The 22376-nt window shown below is 42.9% G+C and overlaps 2 protein-coding genes across 10 annotated transcripts in view; both read left to right on the top strand.

The window, feature by feature from the left end:
• Positions 1 to 1719: 1719 nt before the first annotated feature.
• Positions 1720 to 10724, top strand: aktip (akt interacting protein). 2 transcript variants are annotated; one of them, XM_072671637.1, is made up of 10 exons: positions 1720 to 1806; positions 3489 to 3592; positions 5854 to 6062; positions 6191 to 6255; positions 6485 to 6585; positions 7173 to 7261; positions 7499 to 7597; positions 7780 to 7887; positions 8872 to 8932; positions 9240 to 10724. In XM_072671637.1, the coding sequence occupies exons 2-10, from the start codon at positions 3551 to 3553 to the stop codon at positions 9345 to 9347; spliced, it is 882 nt and encodes a 293-aa protein (XP_072527738.1). In that variant the 5' UTR covers positions 1720 to 1806; positions 3489 to 3550; the 3' UTR covers positions 9348 to 10724. The 2 variants fall into 2 exon arrangements, with proteins under 2 accessions (XP_072527738.1, XP_072527739.1); XM_072671638.1 differs by lacking the exon at positions 1720 to 1806 and adding an exon at positions 1813 to 2507.
• A 3725-nt stretch (positions 10725 to 14449) lies between these two features.
• Positions 14450 to 22376, top strand: part of chd9 (chromodomain helicase DNA binding protein 9) — a 92239-nt gene continuing 84312 nt past the window's right edge. For 6 of the 8 annotated variants that reach the window (XM_072671628.1, XM_072671624.1, XM_072671630.1 and 3 more), the window contains exon 1: positions 14450 to 14699. The gene's annotated coding sequence lies outside the window, so the exon portion shown is untranslated. The remainder of the gene's footprint in view (positions 14700 to 22376) is intronic. The other 2 variants (XM_072671627.1, XM_072671623.1) reach the window with 1 other exon arrangement.

The following is a 22376-nucleotide window of genomic DNA, read 5'->3' as shown; positions in this document are numbered from 1 at the left end:
CAGCATCTCTTGATTTGCCTGTCGAACTCCCTCCCCTCTCTGTCACTTTTTAAATCAGCTATGAGGCTTTCTTTCTCCAGCTGGCACCACTCAGCGACTTCTGAGCATTCTCTGTTCGCAGCAGCTGCTTGAGCGTCCTTCAACTAGAGCGCGTTCCATACTGTCTAGAGCCAAACTTAATCACTGAGGTGAAATTAGACCAGACAAGACAACCGTATTTACCATTTGTGTCTGACACACAGATAGATTTTGACTTCTGCCTTTAACTCATTCATGCAGGAAACACACATACACACACACAAAGTGGATAGTGAGCACACATGGCCAGAGCAGAGAGGGTAAAGGGCCTTGCTCAAGGCCCAACAGTGACAGCTTGCAGAGCCCAAGGATCGAACCCACAACCCTGAGCCACCCCATCTTACTGAGATATATGAGCACTGTGTGTAATATTTGCCTATAGTTTGATTCTCTGGGTCACCATTCAGAAGGATGCAATAGATTATTAACAATTTAATAAACTGAGGGAACTATTCATTAAGTTGAGGGAACAGATTGTTAAATTAAGAGAACTAATTGTTAAATGGAGGAAACAAATTGTTAAATTGAGGCAATTATATAATAAATTGGGGTGAACAAATAATTAAATTGAGGAACTAATAGTTAAATGGAGGCAATTATGTAATAAATACTGTAGATTGACCAGGTTGTGAAATTAAGGGAATTGACTTAAATTGAGGGAATTATATAATACATTGAGGGAACAAATTGTTACATTAGGAAACTAATGAAACCAAAACTGAGAAACCAGATTGTTAAACTCAACTGAACAATATTTGAAATTGAGGAAACAAATTGATAAATTGAGAGAATTATATAATACATTAGGTGAACATATTGTTAAATTAAGAGAATTATATAATACATTAGGTGAACAAATTGTTAAATTAAGAGAATTATATAATACATTAGGTGAACAAATTGTTAAATTAAGAGAATTATATAATACATTAGGTGAACAAATTGATAAATTGAGAGAATTATATAATACATTAGGTGAACAAATTGTTAAATTAAGAGAATTATATAATACATTAGGTGAACAAATTGTTAAATTGAGAGAATTATATAATACATTAGGTGAACAAATTGTTAAATTAAGAGAATTATATAATACATTAGGTGAACAAATTGTTAAATTAAGAGAATTATATAATACATTAGGTGAACAAATTGTTAAATTGAGAGAATTATATAATACATTAGGTGAACAAATTGTTAAATTGAGAGAATTATATAATACATTAGGTGAACAAATTGTTAAATTGAGAGAATTATATAATACATTAGGTGAACAAATTGTTAAATTGAACAAATTGCTAAATTGAGAGAATTATATAATACATTAGGTGAACAAATTGTTAAATTAAGAGAATTATATAATACATTAGGTGAACAAATTGCTAAAGTGAGGGAACGATTAATTATTGTAAATAAATCGTTTTTAATATTAATAGTGTATTATTGTATTTTTCTACCTCGATACTTTAGGTGCTCCGCATAAATAAAATAACTAAATTAATAATAAAAAAAGAAATGTCTGGACGCTTAAACCGCCAAAGCCAATCACAATTCTCAGTGCAGGTCGGGAGTGACTGACAGTTAGAAGAGACAATAGCGAGCCTCCCCCGCCTCTATAAACCAATCACAGGCAGGGAGCTCGCCTGGTCCCGCCGGTCAGCAGCTCTAACCAAGGGGAATGTAGTCTACGTCCTTTAAAAATGTCTGATATCTCAGGAATTTGGTGAGGTAAGAAATTCAAGGTCCCTCTCATTCTGCTAAAGCTTGAGTGAAATGGGCCCTTGACCCTCTGTCATGTGGAGGTGGTGGTGTGCTGAGGGAGAGGTCCTGAGGTTGGAGAGTCGGAGTAGTTACATCCTCAAAACGAAAACAATAGCTAGCTAGCATGCTAGCTGGACTAGCGAGCTGTGTCAAATCAACGAGACGGGACTATTATTTTTGTTGCCCCTCGGTCGTATTCGTCTCATTGTAAAGCCAAATATCCCTTATTCACACTGCATGTATTTGTATTTATAAGGTTTTCATTTCTGAGTCATATTTGGGCTGAAAAGTTCGCCTCGAAAGCTGGACCTAGCGTGCTGGCGCCGCGGCCACCGATTGACAGTACGGTAGCCAATCACACCTGGCTCTTCCACCAGGCCGCTGGTACTCAACCAATCAGCGCTCTTTGCAGTTTGACCCGCCTGTTTCTCAACCAATGAGCTTCGGCTGAAACCTCAGGCGCTCCCCACTAGTCACGCTAGTGAGGCGTTTAGGTATTTGGATGGCTGGAGCTCAGATTGATGGATTATTGGCGAGCCGCTCCTGTTTGCTGCTAACTAGCATTTAGGTCGGGTCTCGTCTGAATGAATACAGCCCTTCTGAGCTTCGACAAACTGCCTAAGAAGGTGACGGAGTTACAGAGTGTCGTGTCTCTGACCCTTTTTCAAGTAAGTGACCCCCCCCCCTCCACCTTAGTTGACCAAACTCGGTAGCTGGCTGGCTAGCTAACCGGACCTAGCAAGACAGCTAACAACAACATTAGCTCAGCACAGGCACTAGCTAGCCGACATGTACTCTACTGACCCAGTGAAGTGTAGGTTTACGTCCGTCAGGACATGTTTATTCATGAGACAACGGACTTAGCTAGCTAAATGTGTTGGGAAGAAAAGACTTGCTCGCTGGCTGAGCAGTGAGGCTTATTGACGTGTTTTGACGTCTGTCTAGCTGTAATCTATAGTGCCAGCACTAATTAACAGGTGGTAGCTAGCTAACCTTTAACATGCCCATTCTTTGTTTACCTTGTTTGGCTGTCTGTCGTGCTGTGTCTGTTAACTGTGTGTGTGTGTGTGTGTGTGTGTGTGTGTGTGTGTGTATATATTGTCATGTAGGTGGACGATTCCCTCCCAGATTAAGTTTCCAAACCTTGTGAAGCTGTCAAATGCAGCTGAGTGTCAAATCTGCCTTAGATTTACTGGTTCACTGATCATACTCCCAAACAGTCGAAGAATAATCCCCAATTGCTGTAATCTGACAGAAGAAATTTGATCCATTAGACTCAGTAGAGATCTTTCAGAAACCAGTACTTCCTGGAAGATGGAAGTGTAATTGCTGTACACTGTAATTTGGTTTGATCCGTTGAATTGCGGCGGCTCGCTCATGCTTTTCGATGGACTGTTAAAGGTACGCTTTGAAAGGGACCGGAATAGATACCATCGGCAGACTGGAGACTGGGTTGTCCGCAGCTGTCATGCTGTATCAGGTTGCACATTGTGTTGCCTGGGTGTTGGGCCTCTCATCAGCTCTCTCTTTCTGTCCCTCTCATTCTCTCCCTCTCTGACTTTCTCTCTCTCTCTCTCTCTCTCTCTCTCTCTCTCTCTCTCTCTCTCTCTCTCTCTCGCGCTCTCTCTCTCTCTCTCTCTCGCTCTCAGTGAATTCTGCGGATGCCGTTGAGAGGCATAGAAGCACACACCCCGGACAGGCTCAATGAGTAATGAACCCTTTTTGGAGCATGTCGACAAACACCGGCCGTAAGGTAAGCTGTGGAGCAATTTTCTGAAAAGTGGTAGCACAGACTGCACCTCTTGATCGTTGTCTTGATGTTTGACCCAGGCAGTCTAGATCAGGATTGTCCAGTCTTGCATTATCAGTAAAGGTCCAGTGTGGCTGCAGGTCTTCATTTCAGCCAAGCAGAACTAGACTAGTTTAATCAGTTAGCTGATCAGGTGTTCTTCTCTAAAGTTTTACTGGCCTTTTATGGGTCAGATTGGACGCCTCTGATCTAAGAGGGGGGGGGGGGGGGATCCATTCTAATAAAAGGTTACAAGATGATCAACGGTGATTCTGTGAGAGGCTTTTGTACGACTTATGCAGTTTGTGCATTACTGTGTAGGAGGAGGTGTTTTTTTTGTAAATGTGTGGAGCTGGTTTTGGTCATAGTTTGGTAAGATGCAAGTCACAGGGTCCAAAGGCTGTGTGGCTCTTCTGCTGACTAGGAAACTAGGACTGTTGGTAACATGTGACCATTGTAATATGTTACCAGGTGAAGCAAGATGTTTCTCTGGAGCCCACCCCCCCCTCCGCTAGTTGTAAATGAGTAGTATTGTAGAGTGTATTGCATGTTACGTAGTAGGGACTGTTGTGGACTGGCACTGCCTTGTCCCATGAGTGTTCCTGTCTTGTGCCCAATAATTTTGGGTAGGCTCAATGTGCATTAATGTCCAAGCTGCAGTAATTGGCTACTAAATTTATTCTTCTCTAAATGTACCAATAGAATGTCAAAGGCATACATGGCTCATGTTTGAAGTGCTTTGTAAGTAAGTTTGTTTACTGTTAAAAGGAGAATTTTGTCACCTTGTGACCACTGTTTTCACATGTTGTGGTCTAGTTCACAGCAGCAGTTAGTCTTGTTCTGCATGAAGATGCTCTTTCATTCCTGAGGACTTGCTGACTCATGACTGCTGCTTCACACCCAGCCCTGTCCCTGTTGTTCCTTAGCGGAGGTTACAGTAGCTGCGTAGCAAACAGTTTGGAAGAAGAATAACTATTGGAAAAATATCTGTGACTTTGTGTGTTTGGCTCCTTTGACATATGTGGCTACACTTTTCTTAGCTGTGACAGTAGCTGAATTGGTTGTAGTCCTGGGAGCTGGCTGTATTTCCCCCTGGTTTTCAGTTAATGCCTCAGGGCTCTTCATGTCCTAATTCTCCAAAGCCAGCCTGAGTACTGCACAGCTGTCGTCAGTTTGCTTCAGCACAGAAGTTTTTATTGGATCCAGAAAGTCTTTTATTCTTATTGTTTTTGAATGTGTTGAAAAGACCCGGTAAGATTTCAGTAGATGGTGAGTTACAACTATTTTGTCCAACCAGCCAGTGTTGGTTTCAGGTCGATTCTGGTAGGAAACCCTAGTAGGATTGATTAGTCAACACCCAGTTAAATAAATAAATAGAATTATAAAAAGAGAATGAACTGGGTGTTCATGTTTTTACATTATCTCTAAACAAGCTGGCATGGACGAATCTTAAGTATCCTGTGCTGTTTTGGAGCTTGAGGGTCATTTGAGGTCTGCTCAATGTGTTCTGCCTAATGGCTGACAACTAACCTAGTTTTGTTGACCTTTAAGCAGTGAGGGTCAGATGTGTCTAACTGGGCATCCATTGATGGGCACTTAAGCAGAAATACGGTTTGCTTTTCTGCCACATGAACCCATAACTGAATACTTGTAGCAAGCAGTCACACCTTCAGGTCCTAACACAGAAGTGTAGGGATGATTGTTTAGACAAACATCCCTTCAACGGTTCCTTCTCTTTGTGGTCAACCCCTGCCAGAAATGTAAATGTATTCCAACTGGGTGGATTTGATTCCACAACTGAGATGCTGGAAAAATACCTGGGTCTGTTCTGAAAGGAGGACTTCTCTGGTGGTGATTCAATGCTGGTTTTTAACAGAACAGGCAGCAGTAATTATTGGAGGTGCTCAAGTTCTCATTTATGTTCTTCTCTGAATGTTAAATGGAAGTCCCACCTCATACCTCCTGGCTTTGTATACTTGCTACACTGCATATTATTTATTACACTTGCACCCAATTTCATATTAGGCGCACTGGTACGGTATACCCCACTTGGGTGTGGAAATGACACTGAGATGATCACTAATTTGTAACTGTACCATACTGTTTCATTAAGCCAAGGGGAAAAGTGCTTTAGAACAGTACCAGAAATTATGGTCTATCTTTAGCTGAATGGTAATTATTATTATTTATTTTTTTCTCTCTCCTTTCACTGTTTGCTTGTTTAGAGATCTGATAGTGAGGAGCAGGGTGGTCCAGGTGAGCAGAAGGCCAGCCCTGTGCGTCCTCCATTTGGGAAGAAACAGCTGCCCTCCATTCCTAAGAATGCAGTTCCCATCACTAAACCATCCTCACCGGCTTCTGCTACCCAAGCCACTAATGGCACCCACGCCTCCTATGGACCCTTTTACCTGGAGTATTCCCTGCTTGCTGAGTTGTACGTGCCGCTTCTGTCTTATTACTGATCAGTTCAATAAATACTAATCTGTACTGTTATTCTAATTGGAACTACAGGAGCATATTCTCTCAGTTGACGTGGACATGATGACTGTGTGTGTGTTGCAGTACGCTGGTGATAAAGCAGAAACTCCCAGGCATCTATGTTCAGCCCTCCTACAGATCTGCCTTGAGTAAGAATTCACATTTTCTTCAATTATTTGCTTAAGGGCTCTCTGTGGAATTCCATTTTATTTCCTGTTTTTGATTGTAGGTATTTTAGCTTAGTAGCAAGTTATCCATTTTGCTTAGTTGTTTACTTTGTATTTATTGTAATGTCTTGTTAAAAAAAAAAAAAAGGAATTGTTGGGATAGTTTGAATACATTTGTGTGACAAGTTGAGCCGTTTCTGTCTCTCCCTAGTGTGGTTTGGTGTGATTTTCATTCGCCATGGCTTGTACCAGGATGGTGTTTTTAAGTTCACTGTGTACATTCCAGACAACTACCCAGATGGAGAATGTCCTGTGAGTACAATAGCTTTACTGCACAAACACTGCTTACATTGCTTTCACACTGAAACCTCAGCTTATTGCTCTGTCGTGTTAGACGGAAGACTGTGACTTTGTCCTCATGGCTTCCAAAACTAAAAGAAATTAAACTGAGCAGTGATGCCCAAATATAATATACAGGCTTGATTCAGGCCTTATATTGTCCATGTGTGGGTCCCTGTACAGTAAACAATTTTTCATAAGCTCAGCATAGGCCTTTTGAGGCCAAATGTAGCTTACTTTGAGAGGATGTGGAAATGAGGCTAAAAAAAAGCTAAAGGCTAGTTCTAGCTGACCACTTGTAGGGAAAAATAAATCTCTCTCTGTGAGCCCAATATAAAGGGGAAAACGGTGTGTTTTTAAAACGAGGCGAAATGATAAACTGCCATGGAAAACCGCCACATGCTTAATATTTACATGTACTTAATACATAAGTACTAAGTACCTTAATACACAAAGTATGACCTCTTCACAGTAACAGAGGACGGGCCATGTTATTTACCATGTTTCTTAAAAAGGGCTTTCTTCAAAAGTTAATGCATATCTGTGACTCACTTTGGCAGAAAGTGGTATTTGATATCCCAGTCTTTCATCCACTGGTGGACCCTGTGTCTGGAGAGCTAGATGTGAGAAGAGCCTTCAACAAATGGAGGTCAGTGGAGAAGGTTAAGCCATTGCTTTGTAACTGTTTAGTTATTGGTGGTTACTTTGCAAATGAATTGAAGGAAGATATTACTTGGATTTGAATGTCCTGTATGACCAGATAACCTATACCAGTAAATGGCACTGGTATCCATTAAATCCTTTGTAGGTTTATAATTGAATCTCCTATTGTAATATAACTGTACATCACATGTCTGTTTTCCACGTCGTCTCTCGCCTCCTGCAGACGGAACCATAACCACATCTGGCAGGTGCTAATGTACGCACGCACAGTGTTCTACAAGATCAACACCTTAGAACCACTCAACCCAGAGGCTGCTGTATTGTAAGTGTGTATGATTCATGTGATAAAATGTATAGATAGCAGGGGCTGTAGTAGAAATGCTGTATGTTTCATTTGGTCTTGTGCATTAATTGAAGAGCTATGGGGAAATCTAGCTGTATGAGACTCCAGACAACTGATCAACAAGTGTTAATTACTGCCTTATTCTGCTCCTTTGTTTATAGGTATGACAAGGACGTTCAGCTCTTCAAAAGTAAAGTGGTTGACAGCGTGAAACTATGCAACAGCCACCTTTTTGACCAACCCAAGATAGATGATCCTTATGCAATAAGGCAAGTAGGCCTAATGTTGCTCAAAAAGTTGGGAAAAGGAAAAATGGTGGTGTGGGTAACGACGTTTGAATTTGGTTTGTTTGAGGTGAGTGGGGCATTGGCACTAATGGACCGGAACTGGAGATGACCTCTTTACCCCAAAGGAGGAATTTAACATGTTAGCCCAGGTCATTTGTCATGTGGTGTACCCTGAGGCTTTTTATCTTGACCATTTTTGCCTTTTAAACAAGACCAATTTTCCCATGTTTCCATGTGTTGATTGAGCACATTATGCAAAAAAATAACTTTTATAGATGGTTCTACATATGCAAAAATCAAAATAGTACTTTTTTTATGCAGTCAGAACAACGACCCAAAGTGAACTGTGCCACAAATCTTTGCCTGTAAACTATGAATTGAAGGTGTGCCTGAGAATCAGTGTAGTATTTCCAAACCTCTATATGCATTAAAGAGAGCTACAGGGTGGGGGTGCTATGGGAGCTCTCAGATTTGTAATGTCACACTGAAAAGGGATTTTGTTTTCCTCCCCCTTCTCCATTGAGTAAAAGCGGGATCCAGCAAACCTGGATGAACCAGTCCTGACTTTATGATGTCAGATCAGGCTTTATCCTCTATATGTGTCTTGAGCCTCACAACTGCAACACAGTTTGTACTGGAGTGTTTAGTCTGTTGGCTAATTGGTCAAAGTCTAGATGGCTGGCTGCAAGTCTAAAATCTTTAGTTTTAGTTACTTCAACACCAGTCTCTTGACTTTGTTCTATGACACGATTTCTTTTATAGTCTACTTGTGTTAAATGTAATGTGTTATTTGCGTGGATCCCACCCAACCCTTATACATATTGCTGCATTTGGTGATTTAGTACTGATATACTGGTTCCTGTGGTTGATTTGGGCTTCTGATGCTAGACTAGGTGAGATGTAGGTCAGATGTATTCATATTTATTTTTTATAATTTATCATTATTATTATTATTTTCCTTCCCAGCTTTTCTCCCTGGAACCCAGCTGTGCACGAAGAGACTAAAGAGAAGATGTTCACACACAAAGTGAGTGCTTGACGCTCCTGTGCACCTCCTGAGACCAAGTAAAAACTGGCTTTTTCCTGACACTACCTGATGCATGCTGTTTGCTGTGTTTATATAAAAGCCTTTTACTGTGTAGACACACGTCTTGGTCCCCTCCACTTTTTAACTTTATGCACTTATTTAGTCAACTTCTTCTTTTCCGTTTAACCTCAGTTTGGTCCCTTTTAATGAGAAGCACGATCGTTACAATATATAACGTCCAGGCAATCAAGCTCCGAGCCTTTCCTGTAATCCTTGACCCTAATTCCTTGTTCTCTTGCCACTACAGAGACGGCCTGAGGATCACCCAAAAGGGCTGCAGGTGTCTGGACTGTCTTGGGTGAAACCTGGTTCCACGCAGCCATTCAGCAAAGAAGAGTACCCTCTGCAGACTTGAGCTTGTGGTAGTAGTTATTGGTCACCACCAGGGGGTGCTGAGCTACATCCATGCCACTCGCACTTGTGTGGCTTGCCCCTCATCTTGAAGACCGTAATCTCGAAGCAGTTTCATGGACTTCTCATTTGCAAAACACACTTGCTCAGCTTTAAAAGAATTTCTGATAGACCTCTGCTGCAACAGCTTTAGACCTTTTTTTTTTTTTTTTTTTTTTTTTTTTTTAAATATAAAAACAAGCTTGTGCTCCTCTGGTATAGACCTGAATGGATGTCCTAGTCACCTTGCCAAGGCAGAAATGCAATCAAATTGCATAGAGCTTGTTTTCTTTAGACAACATCGTGACTTGCACATGTACTTTTTGCTTTTTCTTTTCTAAGGCGCAACAGACCACCTCACTATTGTGGAAGGGTTCTTTTTTCTTTCTTTTTAAAAACATTTGGTTATTTGCAGTAAATTCATAAAGAATGTTCAGGCGGCTGTTCAGTTGCGCTGCTTTGTGGCGTTGTGGCATGTAACTATGGTGGGCAGTTTTACCTGCTGAGTTTGTGGAGATCCAAGCTTTTTATTCTACTGGTAAAAAAACAATGCAAAACTTGTTAGTTTAATTTGGGTTCACACAGATTAAACTATCACTAAGAAAGATGGCTGATCTTATTCACAAAACCTTACTAGATCGGTGGCTGACCATGGCACTAAATTTGTAGAACTAAAAGCTTGGATTCAAACTTGTTTACCCCTTGAGAGTTTTAGGGGTTAAAAGTGGGCCTTTAATTTTCACTACGATTTTATACACTTGCATACAGTAGATTATTATTATAATTATTATTATTTTTTTTTGGAACTGGTAAACTGGTTGACACTACACATTTCTGCGTGCTTTGGGATTGTCTTGCTTAACTTTTTTTTTTTTTTTTTTTTTTTTTGGTGGATTTTATTTTTTTCTCTTTGTAATAAAATATACTGTGTATTTAATAGTTTTAATATATATTGCAGATTAAGGGGAATACCATTTTAAGTAAGAAGTTATGCGTAATTTGTCTTTCCATAATTTCTTTTGAATGTCTTAATAAATGCAGAGGTATTTGATATGTAAATAGTGAAGCTCTGTGTGGAAATGGAAGGCCTCTCCTGAAGTTTCTAAAAACCATTGGTTTATTTATATGCAAATATAAAAATGGTAAAAGCTTCAGTTCTTTTTACCCTTTCTTTTTTCAGTATGAACTTCATTAGATGCCATGTTGGTTTTTTGTTGGTTTTTTCCCCTTTCTTTCCTTTGCCCACTTTCTCACTGACATGAAGGTTAAACTGTATAAACAGTAAAACAGAGGTTTTAAAATGCTGTTATCTTAAAGCCAATAAATTTTGAAATTACAGTTTCATAGGTTCTGGAGTGTAAACTTGCATAGTGCACACCCTAATGGCACAGATTCAGCTTTCCTTAAAATAATAAATACAGAGAAAGGCACATCAAAATGCTCACTTTAACTTGAGTTACTTTCCATATAGAGAACAGCCTCCTAAAATGGTTAAAAGAAAAAGTCATATAAGCAATGTCTGGCTGACCTTAGATCTTAAATTCTGTTCCATGTTATCCTGATCTGTGTCGTGTAATTCCTGCAGATTTTAGAAACTCTAATGCTGTGAACTTCTTGTATTACGCCATCCTAAAGGTCAGCAGAATAGCATCATCCACTGGATTCAGATGTTTGAGGAAACCAGTTAGAGGTTTGCTGATGTTTGACCGTGCATTATCATGCTGGAAGTAACCATGGGAATGGGGGTGGGCAATTCCAATGCCAGAGGGGTGGGTTGTTTTTTTTTTTTTTTTTTTTTTTTTTTCTTCCCCTTTCTCCCCTTAATGGTTAATTGTCAGGTTTAGTAGCAGGTTGGAGCAGGGAAATCCACTAACTGTGCTCGACTTCAGACCCCGTTGCCTACTTCTGCATTGAAAGATGGGTAAATCGTAGCCATTAAGGGATGCACATGGTCTGCAACACACTCAAATGATCGGGGTTACCAAGCCCCAAGTGTGCCAGAAAACATTCCCACAGCGTTCCACTTCAGTCAGGCTGGACTGTTTGCACAAGGTAGGTTGGTTTGATGGATTCATGCTGTTGGGGCCAAATTCGGGTCCTCCAACTGTCCGGTTTTGGGGAGACTGTTTTTTAGCTTGCCTTGCTGACCACTATGCCCATTGTGGCCGTGCTGGTTGACCAACATGACCAAGTTAACCGACCAGTATGACCATTGTGGCCGTGTTGATTGACCAATATGACCATTGTGGCCGTGCTGGTTGACCAACATGTACCTTTTAGCTGACTAGAACAACCAAGCTTGCTGACCAGTATGCCCATCGTGGCTGTGCTGGTTGACCAACATGGCCAAGTTAGCCTACCAGTATGACCAAGCTTGTTGACCAGTATGCCCACTGTGGCTGTGCTGATTGACCAACATGACCAAGTTAGCCTACCAGTATGACCAAGCTTGTTGACCAGTATGCCCACTGTGGCTGTGCTGATTGACCAACATGACCAAGTTAGCCTACCAGTATGACCAAGCTTGTTGACCAGTATGCCCATTGTGGCAATGCTGATTGACCAACATGACCAAGTTAGCCTACCAGTATGACCAAGCTTGTTGACCAGTATGCCCACTGTGGCTGTGCTGGTTGACCAACATGACCAAGTTAGCCTACCAGTATGCCCATTGTGGCTGTGCTGGTTGACCAACATGACCAAGTTAGCCTACCAGTATGACCAAGCTTGTTGACCAGTATGCCCACTGTGGCTGTGCTGATTGACCAACATGACCAAGTTAGCCTACCAGTATGACCAAGCTTGTTGACCAGTATGCTCATCATGGCCATGCTGGTTGACCAACATGTTCCAGTTAGCTGACCAGTATGCCCATTGTGGCCGTGCTGATTGACCAACATGACCAAGTTAGCCTACCAGTATGACTATCATGGCCATGCTGGTTGACCAACAGGTACCAGTTAGCTGACCAGTATTACCAAGCTTGTTGACCAGCATGCCCATTGTGACCATGCTCGTTGACAAACATGACCAAGTTAGCCTACCAGTATGCCCATCATGGCCATGCTGGTTGACCAACAGGTACCAGTATGCCCATTGAGGCTGTGCTGGTTGACCAACATGACCAAGTTAGCCTACCAGTATGACCAAGCTTGTTGACCAGTATGCTCATCAAGGCCATGCTGGTTGACCAACATGTACCAGTTAGCTGACCAGTATGACCAAGCTTGTTGACCAGTATGCCCACTGTGACTGTGCTGGTTGACCAACATGACCAAGTTAGCCTACCAGTATGACCAAGCTTGTTGACCAGTATGCTCATCAAGGCCATGCTGGTTGACCAACATATACCAGTTAGCTGACCAGTATGCCCATTGTGGCCGTGCTGATTGACCAACATGACCAAGTTAGCCTACCAGTATGACTATCATGGCCATGCTGGTTGACCAACAGGTACCAGTATGCCCATTGAGGCTGTGCTGGTTGACCAACATGACCAAGTTAGCCTACCAGTATGACCAAGCTTGTTGACCAGTATGCTCATCAAGTCCATGCTGGTTGACCAACATGTACCAGTTAGCTGACCAGTATGCCCATTGTGGCCGTGCTGGTTGACCAACATGACCAAGTTAGCCTACCAGTATGACCAAGCTTGTTGACCAGTATGCCCACTGTGACTGTGCTGGTTGACCAACATGACCAAGTTAGCCTACCAGTATGACCAAGCTTGTTGACCAGTATGCTCATCAAGGCCATGCTGGTTGACCAACATATACCAGTTAGCTGACCAGTATGCCCATTGTGGCCGAGCTGATTGACCAACATGACCAAGTTAGCCTACCAGTATGACTATCATGGCCATGCTGGTTGACCAACAGGTACCAGTATGCCCATTGAGGCTGTGCTGGTTGACCAACATGACCAAGTTAGCCCACCAGTATGACCAAGCTTGTTGACCAGTATGCTCATCAAGGCCATGCTGGTTGACCAACATGTACCAGTTAGCTGACCAGTATGCTCATTGTGGCCGTGCTGGTTGACCAACATGACCAAGTTAGCCTACCAGTATGACCAAGCTTGTTGACCAGTATGCCCACTGTGGCTGTGCTGGTTGACCAACATAACCAAGTTAGCCTACCAGTATGCCCAAGCTTGTTGACCAGTATGCCCACTGTGACTGTGCTGGTTGACCAACATGACCAAGTTAGCCTACCAGTATGACCAAGCTTGTTGACCAGTATGCCCATTGTGGCCGAGCTGATTGACCAACATGACCAAGTTAGCCTACCAATATGACTATTATGGCCATGCTGGTTGACCAACAGGTACCAGTATGCCCATTGAGGCTGTGCTGGTTGACCAACATGACCAAGTTAGCCCACCAGTATGACCAAGCTTGTTGACCAGTATGCTCATCAAGGCCATGCTGGTTGACCAACATGTACCAGTTAGCTGACCAGTATGCCCATTGTGGCCGTGCTGGTTGACCAACATGACCAAGTTAGCCTACCAGTATGACTATCATGGCCATGCTGGTTGACCAACAGGTACCAGTATGCTCATTGTGGCCGTGCTGGTTGACCAACATGACCAAGTTAGCCCACCAGTATGACCAAGCTTGTTGACCAGTATGCCCACTGTGGCTGTGCTGGTTGACCAACATGACCAAGTTAGCCTACCAGTATGACCAAGCTTGTTGACCAGCTAGTCCATCAACTCAACTCGACCCAACTCAATTAAAACGCATGCTATGCTGGTCAGTACCTGAGCTGGTAAACCACCAGTCCAGAGCTTCCCCCAAATGACCGTTTCATCCACCGAACTCTAGGCGCACTGTGGAGTTGGAGAGGAAGTACTGCCTGTGTCCAGCAGAGGTCCCCAAACACCAGCAGCTCCAGCAGCCGCGCTGCCCGGGTGTTCAGCCTGGGCGCTGCTGCGACCGAAGCGCTGGAAGTGAAGCCCTTGTGATTGGCTGTTGCTCGGTGCGGCCATCTTGTTGGACCCTTCCAAAACTCCGTATTTTCCTCCAGTCTAACTGAATTAGGGTCGCGGGTAAGCAGTGAGTTGCCCAGGTGGGAGACGAGTCCGTGCTGGCTTATGAAATTCAAAACGCGTTTGGGAGATTCAAAGTGAAAGACGTCCGAGCTGACCAATCAGAGCGCTCCTCACACACATGCAAATGAGCGTGTTATCATCATCACGTCAGCACTGGTGGAGCCGCTGAGGTCGCCAACAGCGATATAAACTACCAAAAATTTCGATATTTTAGTCCTCTATAAATTTACCGTGCTGTCGCCGAGGGGGTTCCTTCACTTTGGTAAGTACTCCCGTTCATATTGGCTAAAGAAACGAAGAGATCTAAAGTGGCGAATGTGAGGAACAGTGCTGAAACTCAGGTGGCCGGCTGGCTGGCTGTCAGTCAGTCCGGTGAGAGAGAGAGAGAGAGGGAGCGAGAGGGGGAGAGAGACACACACTCACACACGGCGTGACGTGCAGCTGGTGGTAGGGATCCCCAGGAAAGAAAAGTGGTCTCTATCGCCCCGAAAATGCAGCAGAGCCGCGCTGTTTTGTGCGACATTTCGTGTCGAAAGTGTCGCGGTGTGTTAAATCCGCTGAGCCGCCGGAGAAAGGAGCTATGTAGCACTAGTTTAGCCGCTGTCGTGGTTCTGAACTAACAGCGACTTGATCAGTGAGGGGAACAGTCGCTCCGTCTAACGGAGAACACCGAGGAAACCCTGCTGGGACTCGAGGTGGGCATTAATAAGTTCTCCAGAAGAGAGAAGAGCGGTGTTGTGGCGCATTTCTGTCCGCCAGGTTCACCAGAAATGTCAAAATCTCAAAGCAGAAACTTTAACCCGGCCGCCTCCGCGCTGTCAGTCCTCTTCACCCGTCTTCAGCAGGATGGATTAATGCGCATCTCGCTCATAGAGGGTCTGGTGTGCTGGAGATGCTGCTAGCTAACAGCCAGTAGAGCTAACTAACTAACTAACCTAGAGGTCCTTTATTTAACCAGGCATTGTGAGTTGTGTGTGTATTCTGTTAAAACGTGGCCTAATTTATTATTATTATTATCATCATTATTATTATTAATATTAATACTATTATTAGCATGCCCTCTGTACTACAAGCCAATCAACAGGTTATGGCCTTTAGCTTTATGGTCACACCATAAAATACACCCCACTACATTGTGCGCGACCCTAATTTATTTAAATTAGAGGAAAATATTGAGCGTTTGAGGTTGAAAACGATAGGATGCCTAATACCATATTTATTTTATTAGCATGGCTTCTTTACAACAAGCCAGTCAACAGGCCTGCCTTTGTAGTCACACCAAGGGCCTCCATGGGAGCACTGCAGTTAGAGAGGCAGGTAGGCAGATGGATATCTACATAAATGGACAGATGGATATATAGATATATATATATGTGTGTATATATATATATATATATAATATAGAGTTTTATATAGTCCCAAAGAAAGAAAAATTCGTGTGCCGATTCGTGACAGCCCGTGCCGGCGTGTCTTTCATCAGCCCAGCCCCCCGGGGTCTGGTGGCTGTAGCCCCGGGGTGGAAAGCCCTGGCACTGCGGCTGGTTTCTTTTCAGCCCTCGGTCAACACGAGGCAGTCGCCTAAAAGAGTCCACGCCTCATATCGGGAGTGTTGGCAGGCTCAGAGCAGCAAGGGCTGGCTGCTCTGAGATACGGCGTGTTGTCGGAGGACCAGTGATAAACAAAGGAGGGACCCTGGAGCCGCCTGGCCGAGCAGGAAGCGCTGGGTTGGTGGAGAAACCTGAGCGACTTCTCGGCAACCTGTTGCCGGATAAGCGGCGTTTCTGAGGCTCTGGCTCGGGCTGCTGATCCGAGCTAACCGCGACGGTGAACGTGGTCGTTTACTGAAAAAGGCCCTGCGGGTGGGAACAGTAAGAAAGCAGGGTAGGGAGGTTGTCGTAGGCTATATAATTTCCGTTAGCTCCGTGAGTCAAGAAGAGAAATTACCCTGTCTGTCTCTGTCTGTGTGTGTGTGTGTGTGTGTGTGTGTGTGTGTGTATGTGTATGTGTGTGTTGCTCATGATATGGCCGTCAAGTAGCCGTTGGAGCCCCAGGGTATGGATGGTGGAGGTCTTTCGATGGTTGGTCTAGTCATCCTGAGAGAGCAGCAGTCATTCCTTTATCACAGGGGTGGGCGATATGGGAAAAATACACCACGATACTTTACCATTGGCTTTTTTCACAGTCTGTGACGCTTGTCACGATATTTCCCTTTTTCGGATGTTTGCGAACAAGCCAGAAGGTACAAAGTGCACCATCAAGACAGGAATGCACGTGTAAATAAAATTAACCAAGATCAAGTTAAATAGTTTATATCTCCGGTGAACAAGGACGAATCTTCCATCAAAATCTGAGGGCTTCTGCCTATCTCTGGAAAATGGGACCAGAATGGGATCTTCTTATTTCTTCTGATATTAACCAATAATATCATGCATCACCTCCCACTCCCATATGCACCCGAGGGCGCTGCCAGGTATTTTGAGCCACATGAAAAGATAGTACCCTGGGCCCCACAACTCATTTTTAGGGCTTCGGTCAGTCACAGGCCCTTAGTGTCGTACAAATGCCCCCCAACCCCCAATCCCCAATCCCCCTACCCCCATTCGGCCTATCAACAGGCGAATACAGTAAACACAGGTGCTGTTTAAGGGGGGCGGTGTGGGTTTGTCCATCTCATTTTTCAACGAATACACCAAAAAAGTTCCCGGGGGGCGGGGGGGTTATTACCACATTCTTTATTGTTGGGGTATTTTGGGAAACTGTGCAGCAACATTCAGCCTAGAATAAGACGTTAAGGTACAGATGATTGGAAAAATGGCATTAGGGTCACTGATTTTTCTATACTGGATATGTATTATTGTTCCCGATACTAATATTGCTCGTTGTGGCATTTTAATGTTTGCATGTAGACCATTAGGTTTCATGAGACATGATCATTTTTAGAGTCGTAGTTCACTCGGACTTGCCTATAAATTACTGGATGTAATTTATATTGGTCTGTCTCACTTGTCAGACCATATCTGCACCCTGGACAGTAAAAACAATTTACCTAAGACTAATTCTGCTCTCTAATGATCCATTCAGGTTGTCCATGCTTTTTTCTTTCATGATGGGAAGTTTTTCTAAGGGTGGGACATGATTCTATTCATCTGCATTTGATTGGATTGTAAAAAGCACAAGTTACGAAGTGAACATGCAGAGAGATCCGCATGCTTGTCTACAGTCAATGATGGTGGAGCGCTCACCTCCACGGGAGGAGCGTTCAAATACTGGTAAAAGTCACAGAACTTCGACGAAATGTTGTCTTTCCAATGAATTGACATGGCGTCTTGTGCTTAATTTGACCAAGGACATGAGCTAACAAATGACCAGGTCCATTGTGCTCACAAGCTGACTATAAGTACTGTCCAATGACTGTAGGAAACGTGGGCGCCATGGGTCCACTCCCTTCCGTTCTATAAAAATAAAGCCAAAATGCCCAAATTTTCAACCTGGGCAGTAGGGACCAGATGTGGAGTCCATCCCCTTCTCCCAGACCAGATGTGTCTCAGACCGCCTTCATTGAGCTTACAGTGCAAAAACAAAGCAGATTGTTCCCCTTGGAGGCCCAGTTTGTCCGTAGATGGGGTTTAGGGAGAAATTCACGATTGGGGAATAATGCCCACTACTTTAAGTAGTACTAATATACATGTTGTTATTCTTAAAAACATACTGTGTACCATACCACACTAACTTTCAGCCTCTGTCTGAGAGGCATTCTTGGACTGCAAGTATTTCCTGAGAACTAAAGCAAACAGTAAAAGTCAGAAATAGTGTAGTATTACTGTAGTACTCAATAAATATCTTTTTGTCAGTCAGAGGTCCGTAGAATCACCCTAACATTAGTAAAATCACAATATTGCACTTAAGATATACCCTGAGATATAGGCACTAGTGTGCTAAAACGACCACCAGTGCCAATATCACTCCCTCTGAAGTATTACTGTAAGCAATTTATCACAATAGCACAAAAATATTGCCTTTTTCTTGTTCTTCGTTTTCTGATGAGAGTAGATGGACATCTGCCATCAGTAAGTTCCGTTCCATGTGTTCTTGACCACATCTAGAATTTCACAGCGGCATTACAATGAAGCTCGAGGCTGCAGCAGGAACTCGTTGTATAGGAAACTCCTCTTCAAGTGTCACTAAAGGGTGAAAGAAACCCCTCTCCTGCAATGACTCTTCCTTTTGTCCCACTTTACATCTCAGTGTCTTTGAAAGTGCAGTTGCCAGCTTGCCACCTGTTTCCCTGGTTGAAGTGTGTGTGTGTGTGTGTGTGTGTGTGTGTGTGTGTGTGTGTGTGTGTGTGTGTGTGTGTGTGCGTGCACACCGTGGGAGAATGAATGAGCTTCGGTTTTAGATCAGCTTCACCTAAACCCTTGTCGCATTTCTGAGCGCAAGCAACGAAAATAACAACTGGTCTCAGATCAGGACAGCGGCAAAAGCCAATCTCTACCTGGTTTCAGGATGAGTCAGATTTGTAGTTGGATGAGTGGGCCTCTCTCACAAAGGGTTTCTACAACAGAAATCGGTGAGCTTGTGTGAAGTATTTTAGGTTACACATGTTGCTTTAGCACTGTTGGCTTACAAGAGAGGCAAAAAAAAATGGGTGAAATATGAATTAGTAATAAAAATGGATGAGATTTTATACGTATAGGCTAATGGATCTACAGAGGTCCACTGGTAAAAACAAGCAGGGTTGTGTGTTTTTTTTTTTTTTTTTTTTTTTTTTTTTTTTTTTTTTTTTTTTTCCTACATTAATCTACAGAGGATTGTTTGAGCGATGCCATAGAGGAAACAAATTTGGTTCATTTAAGAACCATTTCATATATTTATTATCAAATCATTATTTAAAAAAAAAAAAAAAAAAAAATATATATATATTTTTTTGTTGTTTGTTTGTTTGTTTGTTTGTTTCTCTATGTACAAGTATCGAAAACTCCCAGTGAACCAGTTGAATTTGTGTACAGATCACTTTGCAGAGTGAAATAAATGTACCATAGGTTACTAATCAAAAATACCACTGAATCAAGACACCTTCATCAAGTTCTGTATTTTTGTGAATCCTTACGTTCCTAGTATGTTTCAAGTGTTTCTGTTGAACGTCTGCTGATTCAGGGTTCATCTGGAAAGTACAAGACCCCAAAAACTAGCGACACACATGCAGTATTACAACTGCAAAATTATGCAAAAGGGGTTTGGGTGTGGGTTGCGAACTTTTCCTGAAGTTTGAGAAGAAGAATAAGCCTGCTAGATTACAGTGCAGGCTAAGACAGGCCGTAGGCATCCATGCACACTCAGTAACACACCAGATATTTAGCTCACTTTAAAGGAAATGGTCCTGTTTTGTAGTATTTTTACTTGTATAATATAAAATAATACAAAATTCAAAACCATAATCAATGTAAAATTCATTGCACATTTACCAAAATCTGTATTCTCTTGGATTTGACTGTTAATTCCATTATTTGACTTGATTAATTCAGTGTAATCATTTAATGTAGTTTTAATTGACCAACCGAGGGCTCACGAGTGGCGCAGCTGTCTAAGTAAAGGCTCGGTCATTGGGAAATCATAGGTTCAGGCCCTGTCCTAGGCCCCTTTTGGACATTCAGGCATTCAAGGTGGCCCAAAGATTTTCCGGACATTATCTGGAGGAGCTCTGTGTGTGATCGCAGATGTCCTGATCAGAGCCTACTAGTACAAAGTCTGGGTAATATCCAAGTGATCCCATGTGCGAGTAGAGCAAATAAGTTTCCACAGAATTCCCTGTGGGCGTGATGATGATGATCATGGATCATTACGGATGAGTTGGTAGGCTCGTTCGCCATCTTCCATAGGCTGTAAACAAAACACTCTGTGTCTGAAACCAGAGGGAGCTGACTAGATGCCTTGCTGCGCATGCTGTCTTACAAGTCAGTGCCTTAGAAGACAGTGTAAGGATGAAGGATGGTCTCTGTAATCGAATCACAAGGGTACATCCTGTACATCCTGTTGCCAAGGTCTCAACAGCCCCCCGCTAAATATGAACGTTTAGCTGTGTTAACGCTAGCATTACGTTACCATTTTCACCCAATAAAATAAAAGACTAGATTACTAAGCTTTGATTTAGACATGACTGGATGCCCTCCTTTCTCAGAATCCTGTCTTAGCAGGCAGCATTTCTTACATTTCATGCACAGCAACTGCTATTTCCACAGCGTACCTTTTGCACCCTGCAGTGTCTCCTGCTCACGCTACACAGTCTCCGCCTGAACGTTTTCTGTTGTGGAAAAGCGCCCGACACTGAAAATCTTTGGCTGTTATGCTATATGCGTGGAAAGGTAACTCCAGATAATGTCCGGACCTCAGTTAATGTCTAGTGTGGTCTCGCTCTCTCTGGGTGGATAGAAGGATGGCCCTCAACCCCCCCCCCCCCCTCCCCCAGTTACTCGGTGCCGAGTGCTAGCCAGTGGGTTCAGTGCGTTCAGCTGCCCAGTGACGTTGCGTTGGCGCCAGTTTAAAAAGAAGCAGTGCCGCTTCACGTGATTTGGAAGAAGCACATACTAGCCTTCACCTTCCCAGCACTGGTAGTATTTTTTTTGTGATGGGGGAGTTCTGGCTAGTGGGTGTAAACTGGAAATGACTAAATTGGGGAAAAAATTGGTGGGGGGATGCAAAGCATGTTTACGGTGCATAGAATAGAAGGCTAGGGATCGGGTGAGCAGGTCAGCATATACAGTTAGATCCTTCTTATTGAACGGATTTATTATTTATTTAGCGGTAATGTAAATGTGTGCGACTGCAGCTCCCTCATCATGGTGACTGTCTGATATGAATCTACAGTGTTGCTGAGGAATTCCCCTGTACACCAGAGAGACGACGACTCCTCTTTACCAAAGCACACTACGTGATTCAGTGTGGCATGAATGAAATGCTAAAATAATAATAAAAACAACGAATTATAATGTGCTCCTTAAACGGCAGCGTTTATTGCAGTCTGTGAGAATGTTGGGATTTTTATTATGCCATACATTCATTTACATTGTTTAAATTATATATTTTGACAGCAGTTTAGCATAGCGATACCATATCAATGCTGTCCAATGAAAAACATCTCCATTTTTGTCTGTTTGGACCTTGTAGCTGTTTCTGTGCACTGTTCCATTCAAAGCTCTCTCCGGTAAAGTCACCATTTCAGAGATGCATGTTTTTCATTGGACCGCTACGATGTGCACTTATACAGGGTTAAGTAAAACGCTGTTCTCAGATATAACAACTTTTGGAATCATGGACTTTTTAGCAGTTTCAGTGTTACTTTCACTACCCAGCATGTTCGTTTGAGCAATACATTAAACTGGAACCTCATGCAGAGACTTACTGGCTACATGGCCAGACTTCCCTTTGTAGAAGTAGTCTATTTACAGCTGTAACTGCAGTATAATTCACTTCTAAAAAGGAACAAATATACACCCATCAGCCATAAAGTTAGTACCCTGTTGTGTCCCGCCACAGCACATCTGACCATTCGAGGCAAGGACTCCACAAGACCTCTGAAGGTGTCCTATGGTATCTGGCACCAGGACGTTAGCAACAGATCCCCCAATGCCTACAAGGATCACATCAAGGATAGTGAACCACTGGGTTGTCTTTTCTTGGTCCACTTTTGTATACCATAATACCTCTGGAAAACCTGCCGGCTGTTTTGGAGATGCTCTGACCCGGTTGTATAGACATCACAGTTTAGCCCTTGTTGAAGTGGCTTATCACACCCCTTGACAGACACCCCTTTTACTTCACCTGCCAGCAGTGCTAATGTTATGGCTGATCCTTGTACATAAGGATATGAACAAATTCAGTAATGGCTCAATGTTAATTGACCAATAATGCTACCACTGACTTCCACTGTCCACTCTAGTTTATC

The sequence above is a fragment of the Salminus brasiliensis genome, chromosome 25 (genome assembly GCF_030463535.1).
Source record: "Salminus brasiliensis chromosome 25, fSalBra1.hap2, whole genome shotgun sequence".
Classification (NCBI taxonomy): domain Eukaryota; kingdom Metazoa; phylum Chordata; class Actinopteri; order Characiformes; family Bryconidae; genus Salminus; species Salminus brasiliensis.
This window is presented reverse-complemented; position numbering and strand designations above follow the sequence as displayed.